General features: G+C 40.2%; 1 protein-coding gene across 1 annotated transcript; it reads right to left on the bottom strand.

Annotated features, from left to right (window-relative positions):
• Nucleotides 1-15574: 15574 nt before the first annotated feature.
• LOC131071427 (putative disease resistance protein At5g47280) lies at nt 15575-19638 on the bottom strand. The gene is made up of 5 exons (XM_058007251.2): nt 18648-19638; nt 17821-18221; nt 17330-17685; nt 16825-17036; nt 15575-16657 (listed from the first exon to the last, which is right to left on the bottom strand). The coding sequence occupies exons 1-5, from the start codon at nt 19339-19341 to the stop codon at nt 15822-15824; spliced, it is 2499 nt and encodes an 832-aa protein (XP_057863234.2). The 5' UTR covers nt 19342-19638; the 3' UTR covers nt 15575-15821.
• Nucleotides 19639-20387: the final 749 nt, after the last annotated feature.

Raw genomic sequence — 20387 nt, 5'->3', positions numbered from 1 at the left:
AGGAGGATAGCTCGTCCGAGGAGGATGACTCTTCACAAGAAAGCAATAGCGGCGGTGAGGCTGGCAAGCGGGTGCAAGCGCTCCAGAAAGACATGGAGCGAATGAGGAGGGAGTTCAAAACAATGAGAAGCACCGGTCGGATTGAAGGGGACATATGGTGCACTGAGTGCAAAGAGGAGGGGCATACAAAGGGTACTTGCCCGAAGAAAGCATTCAGCGAGATTTGCCAAGTGATGGGACACTCCACCAAGGAGTGCCCATACAACATGAAAAGCCGAAGTACACAAATGAACCAGGTGTTGTTCACGGAGCAGGCCACAACATCCGCACCAGCGGGTACGGCCCAGCAAACCAACACAACCGCATCATCTGGAGGCTACCGGGACAACAGACGCGGCGACGGAAGGAATAACAACAATAACAATAACGGAAGCCGTCTCCAGTATGACGCCAAGGGCCGGCCAATGATCCAATGTAGGGTCTATAATCAGTAGGGCACTTCGCCCATGATTGCACGAAGGAAGCCACCCCTCAGCACCTCTGCCGATGGTGTGGGCCAGGCGACCATGAGGACGCAAATTGCCCAAAGGCAGGGGTTAATCTCCTCAACATTGAGAAGGCTGAGAAGACTGGTGAGAAAGAAGTACTGGCGATCACCCACGCCCAGACGAAAAAGGCCACTTATCCCGACCCCCGTACGGAGAAGGAGAGATTATGGGAGGCAAAGGCCAATATTGAACGTGAGATGACGGCCGAACGACGGGACAACGAGGTGGCGAGTACATCATCCCGTACGGAAGCTGAAAATAACATCATTGGGCAAGTACTACAGATGGAAGTACCTATAAGGGTAAAGGACCTTCTAGAAACAATGCCACAATTAAGAACCGCCATTTTTAGTTCCATACAAACCACTGCGCAGGCACCTTTGCGTGCCACACGGGCGGAAGTTCCAGTCAGCCCCTCGGCTGACCCAATGTTGTTGGCCTTAAATAGTGGTCGGCATCCTACTGTAGTAGAGATGGGAATTCTCGGGGCTATCCTCAAAGACACCATCGTGAACGGAGGTTCGGGGGTGAATGTACTGACAGAGGATACGTGGAAGAAGCTAGGGAAGCCAACACTATGGCCACCCACGTTCAACTTGGTAGGTGCAGACCAGCACAACATCAAGCCACTCGGCACCCTGATGGCCCAGCCAGTCACCATCGGCACGCAATCTTTCATACTAGATTTTGTGGTAATCCCACTCAAGAAGAAGGGGTACAACGCCATCTTAGACAGAGGGTGGCTGGTTACAGCAAAGGTGAACCACGACTGGAAAAAGAACACCCTTTCTATGGAGAAAGGGGGGCGGAAGTACACTATTGATCTGAGTACCCAGGTTATCGACGAGGAACTAGCATCATCTTCGTAATCGGAGGGTGAAGGAAAAGGCGACCTGAGGGATGAAGGACGGGGCTGCAGGGAGCCCAACGACGAAGGGATTCTCAAACTAGGAGAGTGCTCCGGGATGAGACAGGGTCATTGAACGGGCTCTTCCATTGGCAGATGGAGGATTACGAAATGTTCTAGAGCTACAGGCTCGAAGTAGAGGAACCAGAGCAAGTAACAGAGGAGGTGTACCTACCAAAATACTGAGAATATTGGAAGGGAGACGCCCCAAACCTCGGTGACGTAGATAATCCCAAGATCATTTGTGTTGGCAACAATTGGAACCTTGTGTGGAAGGCCGCAGCCTTCAAAATCTTTATTATTCTTCTTCTTCTTCTGTATGGGAAGGAGACCGTGGTCCCTGTAGAATTTGTGGTTCCAGGTCTTCGAATGGCCATTGAAAATAGACTTGCCACCAACGGATCCAAATTGAAACCCTACCACGCGAAGCGCGCAGGGGACCCGAGAGGCCGGAAGGACACCCGAGAGGCCGGAGGGGGACCCGAGAGGATGGAAGGGGACTCGAGAGGCCGGGCAGGCAACTTGAGAGGCACGGGACCAACGCGGGAGACTCTTGGGCGAGGAAAACCGAGAAGGATGAAGGGCGATCCCAAAGACAGGGGACCAAAGCTGACGACTCTCTAGACAACTAAATTAAGAAATTGGAAAAAAAAAAAAAAAAATCTTACAGTCGTACAAGTCCGTACGACAGTTGACCGTATGGCTGGAAAAAATATATATATATATATATTAAAAAAAAAAAGAGAGAGAGAGAAGGCGCACGATGGTGGGGGCCACCGTACGGTGGACCATCGGCGGTGGAGCCACCAAATGGTGGGACCACCGACGACGGAACCACCGTGGGGTGGACCACCGACGGTGGAACCACCAAACAGTGGGACCACCGTGCGGTGGACCACCAACAATGGAACCACCAATCGGTGGGACCACTGTGGGTGGACACCCACACATAAAAGCTCTGCATAAGTCCGCACTCGCAAATGAGAAGAAATAAAAACCCCGCACCACGCAGCCCACGCATGAAGAAAGACACACAGCCCACGCCAAACAAAAAACGGACGAAGAGAAAAAAAAAGGAGAGACGCGCACAGCAACGTAGCCATAAATGCAGCACCGCACAAACAAACACAGTCGTACGGTGGAGGGGTGTTGACCGCACGGGAAGGTGGCCGCACGATTGGAGGTGTCAGTGCTGTTGTTGACCGTATGGGGAGGTTGTATGGCTAGGGTGCCATCGGGGACATTACAGTGTGTTGTGACGTTTTCACACATCACCCCATTGCAAATGGGGACCCCTATTTTTTGCTTTTTAGGGTTTGTTTTTTTTAGGTCTTTTAGGGTTTTGTCAGTTAGCCTTTGCATTTTGAGTGTTGTCGGGGAGATCAATAGGATAGCAGGTCCTGCTGGAGTGAAGTCCTGATCCTGAAATTTGGCTAAGTCTACAATGTCCTAATCCTGAAATTTGACTAAGTCTGGAAACTAAAAAACCTCAAAAAAAACTAGATTTTGCAATATAACTCCTGGAGGTCTGAAACCACTCTCAAACATCCTGAAAGTATATATGGAATATAACTTAAAGTATAAGAAAGACATTTCCTTCTATCTTTCTTCTTTCTTATACTTAAATGTTATATTCCATAAAAATTATCCTGATAGAGAGTTCAAAAAGTCAAATTTCGCTCCTGTCCTTCACTGAGGATCCAGAGCGAATTTCGCTCTGGATCCTCTCCAAGGGACATCCAAGGGACCAAGGCAAAGCGCTCCTGTCCCTCACCAAGGGTCTAGGGCGAAAAGGCTTATTTGAGTCATTCCTGACCATCACTTATACTTAAATGTTATATTCCATAAAAATTATCCTGATGGAGAGTTCAAAAAGTCAAATTTCGCTCCTGTCCTTCACTGAGGATCCAGAGCGAAAAGCACTCCTGTCCCTCTCCAAGGGTCCAAGGCGAATCGCTCATGTCCCTCACCAAGGGTCCAGAGCGAAAAAGCTTAGTGGAGTCATTCCTGACCTTGTTTGGACAAATTGAGACATCAAAGGCATGAAGGAGGACGTAATCAACCCATTGAAGATAATTTTGAAAATTAGCAAAACATAAGTGAGCCCATAATTGCCAAGGCGCTCCTGTCCCTCTCCAAGGGACCAGAGCGAAGTTATCAACATTCATTATTTTTTGCCTTATTTTAGCAAATCGCACTAGATGCCAAGTTCGCTAAAAAGCTTCGAAATATTTTAAAATTTTTAATTAAATTGGCATTTAATGAAAAACGCATAGCATTTAATAATTAATTTTAAGCCTTGGAAAATCGTTGTTTTTATTAATTGAGGCATTTGAAATTAATTATTATTAAATTAAAATTAAAAGATGAAGCGCTTGAGGTATTATTTTTATTCATTTTATCAAGTCGGCCTCTTCTTTTTTTAATTTTATTTATTTTTTTGCCTTTATTTGCAAGGTCGGCCTCATGGGTAAGTGGAAGGTGAGCGCTCTATATATTGGAGGTGTTTTTTTTCACAATTCAAATCATTCTTGCATTATCTCTCATGCGAACTTGAAGAGCAATTTGAGGAGGGCGAAATTCATCTTGAAGGCTATTGGAGAGGAGAATTTCTTGCTAGATTGGAGGATAATTTCCCGATTTTTGAAGACATTTGAAGGCAAATTTCCAGATCTTGAAGAAGCTAGTGGAAGGTGGAGTTCTTTTCCAAGCTAAAGGAGGCGCAATTTGTTCAAGAGAAGGCTTTGATCTACACTTTGCCTAGCAAAATTCATCTATTTTTACATCATTTCTTAGAGTTTAAAACTCAAGAGGAGGTATGGTGAAATCATCTTGACACCCTTGTTCAAGGTTTGATTTTTTAGACATTTGTTTTGGAAAATCTAAGTATTGCGTAGTTAATTAGGAAATGATAATTCAAAGATTTATCATAAAGTTTCCTAATTAAAATCTTGAATCTTCCTTTTAAAGTTTAATTTTTAGATTTCAAGATTTATTATTAATTTTGAAATGTTGTGTAGGCATCAAATGGAGATCCCGGAGTTGGAAAATCAAGCCAGATCAAGGACGATCAAGCAAGGACAAGGACGACCTTCTCCTCCTCCCGCCTAGCATCGACAAGGACGGCCTTCTTTGGACTAACGTCATCAAGGGCGACCTCTTCCAATCCAGCATTCCAAGGCGAGGTACATCAATCATCCTGCACATCAAGGACACAAGAAGTTAGAACAAGGGTTCGTTGAAGAAGCAGATAGTTCCAGATGAATTAATTAAAGCTAGCTTCTCAACAACATCAAGTTGAATATCTACCAAGTTACAAGTGTCAGACGAGGTGGCATCCTAGTCATCACTTCTCCAGTCAGTGTGGTCCACCTCAGCATTTCCAGATTCAATGTACCTAACTCATGGAAGGTGGCACAAACTCCGATGTACCTACCCCAGCTATCCATTGGTGGAATTTTCTAAGGACATGTGTCCAAGCAATACAATTATTTCATTGGTCGAGCATTAAATGTTATGTAATGGTTGTAACAAACCCTAATTAAGGTTTTCATTGTAAAATCTTGGCCATTGATCTCAAATTGATCTTAGCCATCGAATTGTATTGTGGGCACTATATAAGCCCTAACATTTCATTTGTAAAGGATCGGGGAGTTAGAATATAGTTGATAGAATAGCAATTAGAGTAGAGTAGAGAGAGAAGGCAAAGATTGTTGCCAAGATGTTGTTGTAAAAGACTTGTAACTTCATTGAAGAAATGGTGAAATTTATGGGTCGATTCGACAATTTGCATGGTCTTTATACTTCTCATATTTGATTTCATGTTATTAGATGAGTGGAAGAAATGTGCTTGATTGATGGTGAAATTCATATATCCATACTACTAGCAGTTTGTTGATTGCAGACTTGCCTTGCGTAGTCGACTGGAATCATTCAGCTTAAGCTTAACTTCAATTGTCGCTTCCTCATTGATATGCATCAACCTGATGGTGTCTATGCCTGCAGTGATAATTTGAACATCACAAAGCTTTCCTTCGAAGATCGCACTAGCCTTGTGGAGATGGTCCTGCGATGTCAAAACAAGACCTAGTTAGAATTTCATCAAAGATCAATCATTGCTCCTACATTCCTTAGTATTAGGATTAGATTCTTTCCTCACCCTCCTCTTTTTTTTCCTTTTTTCAAGTCCAAGCTAGTAAGATCCTGTGTTCCAGCAATATTCAAAGCAGATCAGACGTTCAATCATCAAATGTAAGTCCCCTTGTGATTCCAGCAAATCACATCATACCACAGAGAGCTTATCCACACGTAGAGACCCTACATACAAGAACCTTGGAGTCATCCTGATTGATCCTTTTTCACGATATCTTCAGCAATCAGAGGCTTTATTCAAGAGAGGATAAGGTACCCTTGGGTATTTTATTCTGTGTTTGATTGTGTACAAAATACACGTCAACACAGTGGAAAAAAAAAAAAACGATGACCAGATTGAAAAATTATTCGATGACATTTGGAACCAAGACACTGAAAATATTAGAGTGGAGAAGGGGGGTTTTGACATCATAAAATATCACAGAAATGATGAGCGCCCCTGGGGCGCTGCCCCTCGACCCCGCTGGGGGCACTGCCCCCAGACCCCCAGTTTATTTTTGAGCTACAATACACTTTTTGAGTCTGGCGAAGGGCATCAGAGACGGCACGGTAAGTGTTGGGTTGTTCCGTACATGTGAGAAAGAAGCATACAACTAAGCATTGGCATGGAAGCCATAAGCCGTAGAGGGAGACAGATTTGGAGGTTGCGAACAAACAGAGTTTGAGGGAAGGCATTGCAAGAACACGAAGTCATACAGCACCACAGAGTTATTCAGTTCAGTTATCAAACTTTGGGGAGTGTGATGGAGGATTTGAGGCATCTCCTAGCCTTTGTGCCTGAAGGTTGTGGCCACTTCCAAGCATGAATGGTACGCTTTGAAGAACTCGGAGTATGTCTCGGCTGGATGTGAAGTTGCCTTTGGTGGATGCACAGAGGGCTCGGGAGGAGCTGACCATCAGGTTGGAGGCAGTAGTAGCGTGAGACTTAGCTCAGCGTACCCAGGAGTTGGATGCCGAGGGGGCAGCGCGGGTGGCTATCGAGGACAAATTGGCTAGGGAGACGGTATCATTTGAGTAGCAGTTGGTGGAGGCTGAGACTGAAACGCGTGTTTTGCAGACAAGTTTGGTTTAGGCACAGGAGGACTGTGATGTCGAAGGAAGCAATAATGGTGAAATCCGCACTTGAGCATCGAATAGTAGCAAAAAAGGGTTTTCAGGCGAGGACGCAGCAGGTGTATAAGTTCCGGGCTCGACTGGCGTCAGCAGTTCTGTTAATGTCATCTCTATTTTGTATTAAGTCGTTCGGAGACGACTTCTTTTCTTTTGGGGGGGATGATGTTGGCGGCAATATTGTACACGGAAATAAAACTAGTTAATTAAGTTGTAATTGTGTTGGTTAGTTGGCAACCGAGGGGTGGCAGTTGCGGTGCGACGGTTGGCGCTCACACCCCCTCGGTATCTTTTTATACTTCCGAATGTAACTTGTGACGGGGGAACAATTATGAATGGAATAACATCTCTTATACTTGTCTGATATCTATGGCGTTATCATTTTGCATTACGTGCTTTATGTTTTAAGTTATTCACCCAAGAGGGCAAACAAGCCGCAGGTTCCTCCTATTGCAGCAGCACACCACCAGGTGAAAACAGACTAGAGTTAACTGCACTGTTCTCCTTTTTTCCATTGTGATTAACCAAGCATTTTCTTTTAGTTAATTGTTAGTAGCTATTTGTAGGGAAAAATGCTTTTCTATGCAGGTCAAATTGAAATCAGTTGGCTGATCAACTGACTTATTTTATGCTGTGCCCTAAGTCATATTTTTGTGCATTAATGTTCAGATCTCTAAAACTTAGGGGAAAATCGTGTTCTTCTAGTAACCTTCGTTTTCTCAAGTAGCATAAAGTCCAGTGAAAATATAAAATCTCAATGGGTGAAAGCTTTATATATTCTGTTGTAGTCTCAATGATATTTTGAAATCCAGAAAAATGCTATGTTCGTTGGGGATTTTTCCAAGCATACCTGTATTGGGGGCATCCCAAGGACATAGGGACATTTCAAGCCATCCTCATTTGAAAAAAAAAGTGTGAAAAACTTCCCAGGGACATGGAGATGGGAAGGGGATGGATAGGGAAAAATCAAAAAAAGGTCGCAAAGTGACTTTTATTTGTTGTTTGTGTAGGCCCCCACACCCCTCTTAGCCCTAGCATAATAAAAGGAGACCTCCGTATCTCATTTATGTTCATTTCTACATGGAAAAAAAATCGCAGCCAAGTCGGAGAGACAAGCCAGCAGGGTTTGAATGTGCAGTTGGAAAAAACAGTATTGGTTAGCAATGAAGAGTGAGGTAGCAAGAGAAGGGGAAGAGGTAAGTGAATCCTTCATTTGTGCATTTCTTTTTCTAATTTTTTTTCAAAGTTTACAGGAAGAAATGTGGAGAGAATACTGTTTCTGGATACAATTGTGTTCAAGATTTTTGGATCAATGTTTCGGATCACACTCCTTGATCCATCATTGGGATGAAGAGAGCCAAAGGAATCATCAAAAATTCTTGAACACAATTGAATCCAGAAACAGCATTCTCTTGATATTATGGATTGTGGAAATTTCTCGTCTCTGATCAAAACAATGTGAGCAACAACAGTGAGTGTAGTGGTCATGATGAGATGGAAGAAAGATATGAAAATTAAAATGTGAGAGTTACCAGCTCACTTGAGAGTTCATCAAGGTGTGGGAGTGCTATGGGTGAAGGGGGACAGCCACAAAATCTATTTGATTTCCCTTCTGAAGTATTAAGACCTTATGCAAAAGGCCCCTTTAATTCTAAAAAACCTCTTCTTCAATTTGTGAAAATCCTAGACAAATATAAAAAGAAAAATTCACAAGGTCCTAGAATATAGTTGTGTCACATTTGTAAAGCTAATTTTAGAGGAAGCTACACAAAAGTGTATTGTCATCTATTGGGCTACACAAGACAAAGGGTGAAGGTTTGTAAAAATATAAAGGACGATGAGAAGGTAGAGATTCATAGATTGCATATGGAGGCAGAATCAAGGTCTACAGGGTTGCCAATGCCAACACAATTCGCACAATCAATTATGCATATACCCTCTATGATTGGTACTAGTAGTGGTAGTAGCGATGTTTCCACAAGAGAGAAGAGGAAGACTATTGCTAGTGAGAAGGTGGAGATAGTTGCTGGTTTGTTCAATGTGCAAGCACGAGTTGCCAAACTTTTCTATGCCCATGCCATCTTCCATGTAGCAAATTCTCCTTACTTCAAACAAAAGCTAAAAATGTAGCTTTTGTTGGTCTATCATTCACCCCCCTAAAAAACATAAACTACACAGTAACCTCTTTGATAAAGAATATTCCAAGGTGAGTTTAGTGATGGAGGACATGAGACAGAGTTGGGTAAAGATGAGCTGCTCTATTATCATGGATGGGTGGACTGATATAAAACAGTGGCCACTCATTAACATCAGTCACATGTTCAATTGGCTCTTATTTTCTTAGAGCTATTGAATGTTTTGGAAAGCGCAAGGATGCAACATTCCAATCTCACATTTTGAAAGATACCACAAAAGAGGTTAGGGCCTCAAAGGGTGTACAAGTAGTCATTGATTCAGTACATGTATGCAAATTAGCTAGCATGATGGTGGAGGGTGCTCACAAGATCATCTTTTGGATCCCATGTTGTGTTTATGTGTTGAACAATGGATTGAAAGACATAGGGAAGATAGATTGGGTATAGCAAGTGGTGGCAAAAACTAGAGATATTCAAATGTTTATTTGCAACCACCACACTTCACTTGCTATTTTCAGGACATTTTCAAAAAAGAAATTCCTCAAACTTATGGAAACAAGGTATGCTAATTATTTTATTTTGTTAGAGATGATGCTTGAGGTGTAGGAGGCTCTACAATTGATGACGGCTAATTCAAAGTAGAGTAGATGGTCTACTACAAACACTATGGAAGATAAAAGCATTAAACAAAAAATTCTTAATGATGATTGGTGATCTGCTATGAGGTAAGAAATTGTTGAATTTTAATAACGTGCTAGTTTTACTAATAAATTTATAATTTAATTGTTAATTTTATTATTAAACGTCTGGTTTTAATTTTCTAACTTGGCTTTTTTTTAATTGAATATTTATTACAAATATCTTGCTCTTGAGCATCAACATTAGACCAATACAAGCTCCTTACAAGAAAACACGTTAGAAATCACCAATGGAAGACCAAAAGCCACTACTTAGAAATCAGCTTTTATTTACAAACCACCTCCTAGGGAAGACCAAGAGTTGCAACTTAGAATTGAACCTTAAATGTCCCTATGGGGAATTGAACTTGGGTCTCCACTATGAGAACCCAACATTTAACATTTAACAAATTAAGCTCAACCCCTTGGACAACTTTTTTTTTTTCAAAATTTCGTTTACATATATATTTGCTCTTCATCTCACCTATTGTAAATGTCATTAAAAATAAACATGCCGATATGGACTCTCCTATTCAATGAGAGATTTGTAAGACATTTGATAGCATGCTTGGAAAAATGAAGCAAGCAATTTGTAATAAGGATTTTGATTTGAGATTGTATGAGCAACATATTAAGCCCATTGATCCCCCTTGCGCCTGGCTGGTTAAAACTTAATTTTGATGACTCCTCTCACAACAATCTAGGTAGGTAGGCAGGCAGGGGAGGCATCATGAGAGACCCCAAAGGGAAACTCATCTTCGCTTGCGTCATCAACCTGGGGGTTCATACCTCAAACTTTGTTGAGGTGGTCGTGGCTTTTCATGGCATCCTAATTGCCAAAAATAAAGGATTAAAAAATAATATTATTGAAGGGGATTCACAAAATGTGATCAACATTTTGAATGATAGGGCCATGAATATTTGGCCTATCCATGGTATGATAGTTGATGCCCGGATCAATATCACCTCATTCCATAATTATGTGGCAAGGCATATGTATAGGGAAGGCAACAAGCTCACAAATCAACTAGCTAATATGGTGTCCCAAAGTAATGATTTTTTTCATTTGGAATGAAGAGTCCTCTCTTCCACCTCACATCGCTCAAATATTACACTTGATGCCAATCCGAATGGCAACACGAATTAACCCTTTGCAAATTTTGATGAAGCTTACTCCTACAAATTTTATTGGTTTTCTATCCAAGCCCATTTATTTCAATCCTCGTGGTACCAACACCCATCCTATCAACCTCTTTCCCTTGACTTTGGTGATTTTCTTTTTATTCTAGGTCTACTCTAATCTTGTGGCCATGAGTGGGGACCTTGTCTAAAATGAACCAAAAGTATATGATACCATCAAAAATGACAATGAGCTTTGGGAAATTTTGGTTGATGGCAAGCTTGCCTAATACATTGAGGATATACAAGGTTTTGATCAGTCCTTGACAATGATATTCTCTACCTCCTGGGAGGAGGGTATGATGACTATTAGAGGCATCTCCTTCCAAGTCTCGATGGAGACCATAGCCAATGCAACTAGCATCTCCAATGATGGCATTTAGATGGCAATAAAACCTAAAGGTGACTACAAGGAGACCATAAGAGAATTTCTTAAGTCTAGGGAGAAGGTTAACCATCTCCAGAATGGGTTCAACCAAGAAGATCCTCCTAGTGTCTGGGCTAGGGTTGCCAAAGTGCTCATGAGGTATGTAACATTGGAAGGTTGCTACAAAAGATTTCTTAGCTTTTTATTTCCCATGCTCAACCATTTTAGACACCATGTTAGGTTTAATTTCGCTTTTTGGATTTACTATTCCCTTGAGGAGTTGATTAAAAAAGTTGGTTCTAGTAAACCCCCACTCCACCAAGGTTTGATTCTTCGTCTCTTTTAGTTTAACCTGGCTTTAACCCCGACTTTCAATCCTCACCCCAAAATTGTTAACCCTTCAATTTTGGCGTAGCATGTCAACCCTGATTTACCTACCCCAAAAACTACTTCCTCAACTGCCATTTTGGCCCCTTTAAACTCGACCCTCATTTCTCCCTCCTGGCATCCAATTCCACCCTAATGCTCAAAATATCTTGGTGGACATATCTCCTAAGTAGCATGTCAACCCTGATTTACCTACCCCAAAAACTACTTCCTCAGCTGCCATTTTGGCCCCTTCAAACTCGACCCTCATTTCTCCCTCCTGGCATCCAATTCCACCCTAATGCTCAAAATATCTTGGTGGACATATCTCCTAAGTCCTCTAAGGACAAAAAGGTGCAGTTCCTTGACTAGTCAAAGATGTCCTATGTTCCTGATATTGACCATAGCTCAAATTTCTTGTCTCATTTCGAGATTGACTCCTCTTTCTGATTTGTCTCTACCTGCCCTAAACCCCATCATATGCCCCACCCCATTCCCCTCCGAGTAGGAAGTGGTGTTGGTTTTCCAGCCAACTCAAACATAGTGCATTCCATGCACCAAGCTCCAAGTTAAAATGGAGGAGTTGTCTAAAGCTTTCAACACTCATATGGAGATCTCTAAATGGCAATTAGTTCAAATTCATGCGGCAAAGTAGAAAATCCAAACCCTAGAGAAGTTGGTGTTTAAGAAGGCTTAAGATTGGCCGGAGGAATCACTCTAAGAGGGAATTTGGAGCTTATGAAAAAAGTGGCAGACACTTCTCAAAACTGGAGGGTGATTGAAAAGAAAGTGCAAGACATTAAAAAAGACATGGGTGCAATTAGGATGAAAAAGAACAGCCAAATACCCCATTTAGGTGCTCTTCCACCATCTTGAAAAATTAAGCAAAGGACCCTTTCAATTCCAAAAAACTGCTTCTCCATTTTGTGATAGCCCTAAACAAAGACAAAATCAAAAATTCAAGGGGTAGTAAAGTGTGGTTGCGTTATATTTGCAAGATAGATTTTTAGAGGGAGTTACCACCAGGTATATTCTCATCTCTTGGACATTACAACACATGGGGTTAAGGTGTTTCCAAATATAAAGGAGGGTGAGAAAGTAGAGGTTATAGATTGCATATGGACATGAAAGCAAGATCTGCCAATACAGCTTGCACAATTAGCTATGCCTATGCCATCTATGGTTTGTAATGGTAATAGAGATGATTCCAAACAAGGAAAGAGAAAGACTAGTGCTAGTGAGAGATTAGGGATAGTTGCAAGCACAAGCTGTGATAGTCTTCCATTGCCATATTTTGTATGTCATCCCATTTCACATGGCATGCTCTCCTTGTGTGTGTGAACAAGTTTATATCCTAACTAGTTCATAGTTAGCACATATTGACATTGTTAAGTTTACTTGAGATTGGATGTCACATGCAACTTTCATTTGAAATTGTTCATGTTAGTTATCTTAGGTGTAATTCTAGATAGATATGGGTCACAACTCATTATTTAATATTGTAACCAGATAGTTGCATTTCTACATCATCACCTTGCCTTGAAGTTTGCCCCAAGGGATCGACCAAGAAATAAACCAACCACGAGAGAATGTTGCAACAAGAGCAAGAATGAACAATGGAGATCACAATGCAATGATTGAGATGAATTGATATGATACAATGTACAAAATGAGCCTTTCTTATAAAGGCAAGGTGATGAGGTAGAAATGCAACTACTCGATTACAAAATTAAATGATACAATGTACAAAATGAGCCTTTCTTATAAAGGCAAGGTGATGAGGTAGAAATGCAACTACTCGATTACAATATTAAATAATGAGTTGTGACTCATATCTATCTAGAATGACACCTAAGATAACTAACATGAACAATATTAAATAAAAGTTACATGTGACCTCTTAGCTATCCTATGTAAACTTAACAATGTGAATAAGTGCTAACTATGAATATAAACTTATTCACAAAAACACCCCACCTTAAGTGCAACTTAGGGAGACAAATTATTATGCAAATGATGCAAGACTAATATGAAGAATGCAATATATGGGTCTCGGCAACTAGGCCACGTTAGGTACCCATCCACAACTAATCTCTCACAAACAAACAAAAAAGGAGAAAACACAATGAAACAAAACTCCTCTCCAAAAAAGAGATATTGCAAAAATATGTACAAGTGATAGATCATGTGATGTATGGAGGTCTCACATCAATACTCCTTACAACAAACAAATATTCAAAGATTCAGCTGCTATTGGTCACTCATTTATCCCCCTTAGAGAACATAAATTATGCACTACCCTCCATGACAAAATAATCCAAGGTGAGTTTGGTGATGGAGGACATGAGATAGGCTTGGATTAGGACAATTTGCTCTATTGTTATGGAGGGGTAGACTGATATTAAACGTAAACCATTCATCAACATCATAGTCACATGCAGTTGGCTCTTATTGTCTTAGAGCCATTGATTGTTTAGGGAAGTGCAACAATGCAATCTTCCAATTTCACATTTTGAGAGGAGCCATAGAGGATGTTGGGCCCTCGCATATATTGGTGGTCATTGATTTGGAACATGTGTGCAAATTAGCCAACATGATAGTGGAGAGTGCTTACAAGCACACCTTTTGGACCCCATGTTGTGTTCATACATTGAACAACTCATTGAAAGACATAGAAAAGGCGAAGCACGTGGTGACAAAAGTTAGAGATATTCAATTATTCATTTGCACCCACCACACCTCACTTGCTCTCTTCAAAAAAAAAAATTGAATAAAAAATTCCCCAAACTTACAGAAAATAGATTTGCTAGTTATGCCATGTGTTAGAGAGAATGCTTGAGGTGCAAGGAGCGTCTATAGTTGATGATGGTTAATTCAAAGGGATGTAGATGGCCTAATGCAAATACTATTGAAAGATTTTTTAATAATCATCCCTTACATAGTTTGAACCACATTGCACCTAAACCATGATCTTGCTCCATTAGTGTTTGATAGGATTGAGAATTACTCAGCTCATTTGAATGCTCTTTTGTTTCAATTGAAAGTTTAGTAAAAAATACAAGGAGGAAGCGCAGAGAAATAAATGAGATTGTCTCCAAGAGTTTAAAGCCAATAAATGATTTTTTTCTTTGCACATTTGTCTCTTCTAGGGATTTTATGGATGAGGACAATAAGATTTTCCATTGTTACATCCTTCTCCTTGTTTTCTTGTTTTGAGATATCATGGAATGGAGTAAGGTGAAGGTGAAAATAACCTTCTTAGTAAACCCAAAAAAGTAATATGCATTCAAGGGGAGGCCAAGGAATCGATGGCAGTAAGAGTGGTCACAGGGGTGAGAAAAAGTGTAAGGAATGCACTTAATAAGACAAGCTTGGACATGTTAACGATGCTTGCTATTATAGAATGAGGAATCTTATGATAGAGGTCAAGCAATTCAAGGAGCACTAGAGAAAGCATAGTAATGAGGGTAAGTATAATGCTTTTGTAGCTCATATTTTAAGGAATATTATGCCCTGAAATCCAAGCATGAGTATCTGATTACACTTATGACATGGCCATTGATAGAATTTTGTTCAAGAAGCTAAATAAAGTAGATGGTAAGAAGATATCAACAGTAGATGTACCAACTCTTCCTACTGTTGGTAGTTGTGATAATTTTCTAGAAGATGGTAAAATTAAGGATGTTTATAGTTCAAGCAAGGAAACAAAGTTGAGCTTTGTCTTAAACTATATGTAATGAGGGGTATATGCAATGCTTTTAATGGTTGCAAGTGGTGAGATTGATGAGAAAGGTAAAGCTTACAGGTTTATATATTTTTAGTGATCTACTGGATTAGAGTTTGAATGGACTAGTAGGTAAGGTAGATAAGGCACATTTGTAACTTTCTAAGTTAGGGTTTCAATCAGATTTCCATTGGGGGTAGAGAGAGAGAGAGAGAGAGAGAGAGAGATTCTTCCAAGCTCGACTAAACAGACCGATTATTTGACAAAATACAATTTTTCAGTCATTCATATTCAACCTACTACAGTCCCTGAGTTTGTGATGCTAAAAAATATAAAATTTCAAGCATCAACAGGGAATCTGGCAGCTCCTTAGATATTGAACAAAACCAATATACAAAATGTGTGTGGATGAGAAAAAAAAGGAAACATTTGTTTGTACAAGAATGTATATTTTACAGCACCTGAGAAAAAAAAGGAAACATTTGTTTGTACAAGAATGTATATTTTACAGCACCTGCCAAAAGCCCACTGCTTCACATAGTACTGCCCAAGACTCTACAATTGTTTCTACATTACATTTATATTATTGACAAAAGCATCGATCTGGGATCTCCATCAGGATTGTAACCAGATTTCACAAGTATATGGCATATGCATCAATCTTCAAGCCAGTCCAAGTGGAAATGCTCTTCTGCAACCTCAACATGGAGCCGAGGAATGCTGGACGCCTTGATAGCTGTCCATTGCCGGCCAATCTTCTCATCACAGATGACACGCACAAGGGACTTTAACCCATTGGCAGATTTAGGAATTTTCTTCACATGAGAACACTCTCTCATGTCAAGAACTTTCAAGCTTGACAATTGGCCAAACTCGTCTGGGAGTTGTTGCATGTATTCACACAGCGAAATATCAAGGAATTTCAGATGTTTTAGTTTACATATGGAATATGGCAGCTCTTCTAAACATGGGCATGCATACAGACGCAGCATTTGCAGTGAACTAAGCTTTCCTAAATCATCAGACAACTTGTAAAGATCATGGCAGTTTGTGACAGACAACTTTTGAAGAGAAGTCATATTACAAATACATGCAGGAAGTTCCTCCAAGTTACTACAGTGATCAATTGTAAGCTCAACGAGGTTGGGGAGATTAAAGCACAGGCTAGTCTGCATCCACTTCATAATTTCAGAACCATCACATAGACTCAATGATAGCTTCTCTAATTTTTCCCAGGATTGGCAATAATTATGGAGGGGTGGAACAATCATTCTCTCTAACCTAAGACTCTTCAACTGAGATAATGAAGATAGGACTGATAAACCTTCGAGAGTGGCCCGCTTTGAGTTGTAATTGACAATTACAAGGACTTTCAATTTGTGCATGGTCTGCAAAAATGGGGGAAGACAGTATTCACTAGCAGAGAAGTTTAGCACAAGAGCCTCAGTTCTAGGAAAGTTCATGTGACACCAGTCCTCCTTATTCATCATACCTGCACTCAAAAAATGAAACAATCAGCATCATCAGACAAAACTAGTAGGTAGGTAAAAGGCGAGAGTTGAAATAATATTTGAAAGAAAGAGACTGTTCAATCTTTAACCTCTGGAACTAGATGGACATAAATGACATGGAGACTCGATAAAAAAAAATGTACCCAACCTGTGTGCAAGGAAACAATCTCAGCATTAAATGGAGAATCCGCATATCTTTTCCATATTCTGGGAACAAAATTTTCTCTCCGGGGCATAATAAGCCTTCTACGCATGTTTATTGGCTCTTCGTTCCTGGTCAGGTTTAAAGCCAAGTCCCGTAGGACATCATGCTGAATAAAAAGTTCAAAGCTGCTGCCACACATGTTCCCAAAGTGATCCCTGAATCAACGTTGCTATGTTAGTCAAGATAAAGATATTTGTAATGCTGAAGAAAAGATTCATCCTTCTTTCGCATCAAATTATGTGATAAAATAATAGACAGCCGACAGGCAACTTAATAAAATGTTGTAATTCTATTCAACCAGTGATTCAATCATTTTTCTTCAATACATGAGTTGCATGAAAGGCCTTGATTTGCATCCAACTAAAACCCAAACACTAAATAGGAAAGGATCGTAAGCAAGGAAGCAAGCGCAAGCAAAGATACATAGAATTTGTGAAGATTGACTTACATTGGACTGTTCACTAGACTCAATAGATTTCGACTATTAAGTTCTGTCAAATTTCTATAAGCAGCTTCCCAATCCAACTCATGAACATAAACCCACAGGTCCAACAATGCAGCGACAGAATTTTTTCTGTCCTCTGGAAATATCCCCAGATCTAGAAAGCATTCATGAACTTCTCTTTCCAATATATCTATACTTGTCTTCAGACAACTGAGAAGCCCATCTTTGTGATAATCTGATATTGGTTCTGCCTGAGAAAGCCTGTTTATTGCATCTCTCCACACTGCAGGAGGCTTATCACACAGAGAACTCCCAATCACCTTGAGAGCAAGTGGTAATCCTTTGCATTCTTCTATAACCTGAATTAAATCATTGCCAGTTGGTCAGTATCTCTGAACCATAACATCTATTTAGTGTAATCCTCAATTATAAACAATATAGAATTAAAATTTCTGGTGTCTTGCCTGCTTGTTGATATGGGAAAAGAAAAATACCTGGCTGACTAGATTTTGATCGACTGTTTCTGAAACTGTATGCTGTCCAAATGTCCAAAAGCAGAAAAGGGAGAGTGCATCTGCGTCTCTTAGTAATTGCAAGTCATACTGGCAATTAGCTTCGACAAGGCTATCTCTAGTTGTGATCACAGTCTTGTATCCTTCTGCTTTAAACAACAGTTTTTCAAGGTGATGCTTTTTCCAGACATCATCCAGCACAACCAAAGTTGGCCGAGATTTCATTTGGTTAAGCCTTTGCTGGAACTGCATATGGGCATCTTCAACATTATGAAAATCAGGTCTGTGGCCACGAACTATCTTATCCCACAGCCTCTCAATAGTTACCTTGAGATTTGGGGACTGCGAAACTGTTTCGAAAACAATTCTGTCCTTATAGAGATCTGTACACCAACAAGAAAAAATAAAATGAAATCAGTTAGTGAAGTAAGTTTTTGGTTGATGGTGCACGGTTATGAGCAGAAGAAACTCTATGGGAGGGCAACAATTTACTCTGCCGCAAAAAGAGCATATGTTATACCCCAGAACTGAAGAAAAACAAACACACCACTATTTATGAAATCAAAATTTTGTTGAAAACAGTATAGTTGAGGATATGATCCTATTGCTAGAAATGTTTCAATGGATTCGAAATCTCTTCAGGATAAGAAAATAAGATATAAATTAAAAGATAGCCCACGTCAACCATTCATATGGTTTCAGTTTAGAAACAGAAATCGCAAGCAGAGAACAACATCATTGCAACCCGTTGTAATTGTCCTACATACCTACAAGACTTGAATAATACACATATATAAAAAGCTTCTCACCTTTGATTTTAGGGTCAGTGCAGAGGGCTATTGCCAGAGTGGTCTTGCCACTGCCCCCCATTCCTTTCACCGCAACATGTGAGACATCTTTGGGGGACAGGCGCTTCCATAGCTCATCAATAGAAATCTGCAAACCTACTGGAAATTTAGGCAATTCAGGAATTTGTGGGATGTGACTACGAATCTCTTCGTCGATTTGCAACTGACTCATCGAATCAATTATCATCAGCTGGGGCTGTTGCAGTTCTCGTGTTGCAATTTCTACCTGAATCTTCTCGAAACCCTCCTTCATACTTACACTGAGATGCTGCATATCACACAAGGTATGTAACCAGCCTTGCTTTGGATGGAAATTGATAATATACTTTTCCAAAGCTAGAATTTTGTTTGCAAATTTATAGCTCTTGTACAGATTGTATCGCTTGACCTTGGAACAATTGTTTACCAGCTCAGTCCCATCCTTCAGCTTCTTATGTAAATCCCCAAGCTGCTTCTGGCGAAGTTGGGAAATCTCTTCTGAACCAGTGGTGATGACCTCTTCTAATAGAGGTATGATTTCTTCCAGGGCTTTCTCAAGGCGCTTGCAGTAGTTTTTGCAGTTATAGCTCTTCTTTATGGCATCTCTCACTAACGATAACAGCTCATTGGCAACAGAACCTACGATGGATTGTGTCACAAGATCCACCATTTTCATCCAACTCTCTTACAGTCTGATCACTTGGGTCGATCTCACACAAATCTACAGGGATGAGAGCAAGTGCCCACCAGCGGGCACAAATTTTCTTTTGTGTATCCAGTGGATACAGATGATGTGTATATAAATGGGACGGCGATCTACAGGAGATGGATCTGGGCCCAGCATTCCGCGTTGTATAATTACATGTAAAACTCTTTGCCTCATCAACAGCATCAAAGTATCTCCACTTTAATAGAGTACTTTGGTACTAGGTTGAAGCATCTAAGCATGAAACAAAGAAAAATAAGTATGAAACAAAGAAATTCGAACTCGACCCCTGCCAAAAGAAAAGGAAAAAACGTAGTATGAACATTACTTACAATAGGAGATAAATAATCCTTTCAAAGCTGTGAATAGACTAGTAGGATGCAATTGGGTTAATTTTTTAATTAGCAAAAATTTAGAGAGCAGTTTTTCAAGTAAATAATAAAAAAAATCAGCTTCTCAATCTAGTAATCTAATCATGTATGCATCACACGATGTAACATTAGCTTTTTGATATTATTGTAATGATTTTTTACTATATAAATGTTTTATTTTATTTTATTTTATTTTATCTTTGTGTCATTGAGTCCAAAACTACTAAACTATTAGGCAATTTTTTTAGCTTTTTAATGCTTGTGAGCTTGTCTACCATTGATTTTTGAAAGTTTTGAAGTTGACAAGCTCAATAAGAATTTTAGAGTAAGAGGCATTTGTCAATCTTGACATCCCTGTGATCAAATAGATCACTTAGTTTTATTGGCCTAACAATGGGAGTTATCAGTCAAAAGCTTTGGTAATGTTCAATAAGGCCTGGTGAGGCCCTATGTTATTTTCCTTGTTCATAAAGTCAATGGTGGTGGATGTCAACAAAATCGAGTGAGAAATGAAGGGCACACAATATACTGAGAGGAGCGAGGGGGAAGGGGTGAATCAGTATACACCAATTTCAACTTAATTAAATATGAATCGTTATTAATAACTTCTCCAAACATGAACCCCAAAAACATCAAAGTAGCATT

The sequence above is a fragment of the Cryptomeria japonica genome, chromosome 6, assembly GCF_030272615.1.
Source record: "Cryptomeria japonica chromosome 6, Sugi_1.0, whole genome shotgun sequence".
Lineage (NCBI taxonomy): Eukaryota > Viridiplantae > Streptophyta > Pinopsida > Cupressales > Cupressaceae > Cryptomeria > Cryptomeria japonica.
Note: the sequence above shows the minus strand (reverse complement) of the source record. Positions and strands in the feature narration are given on the sequence as shown.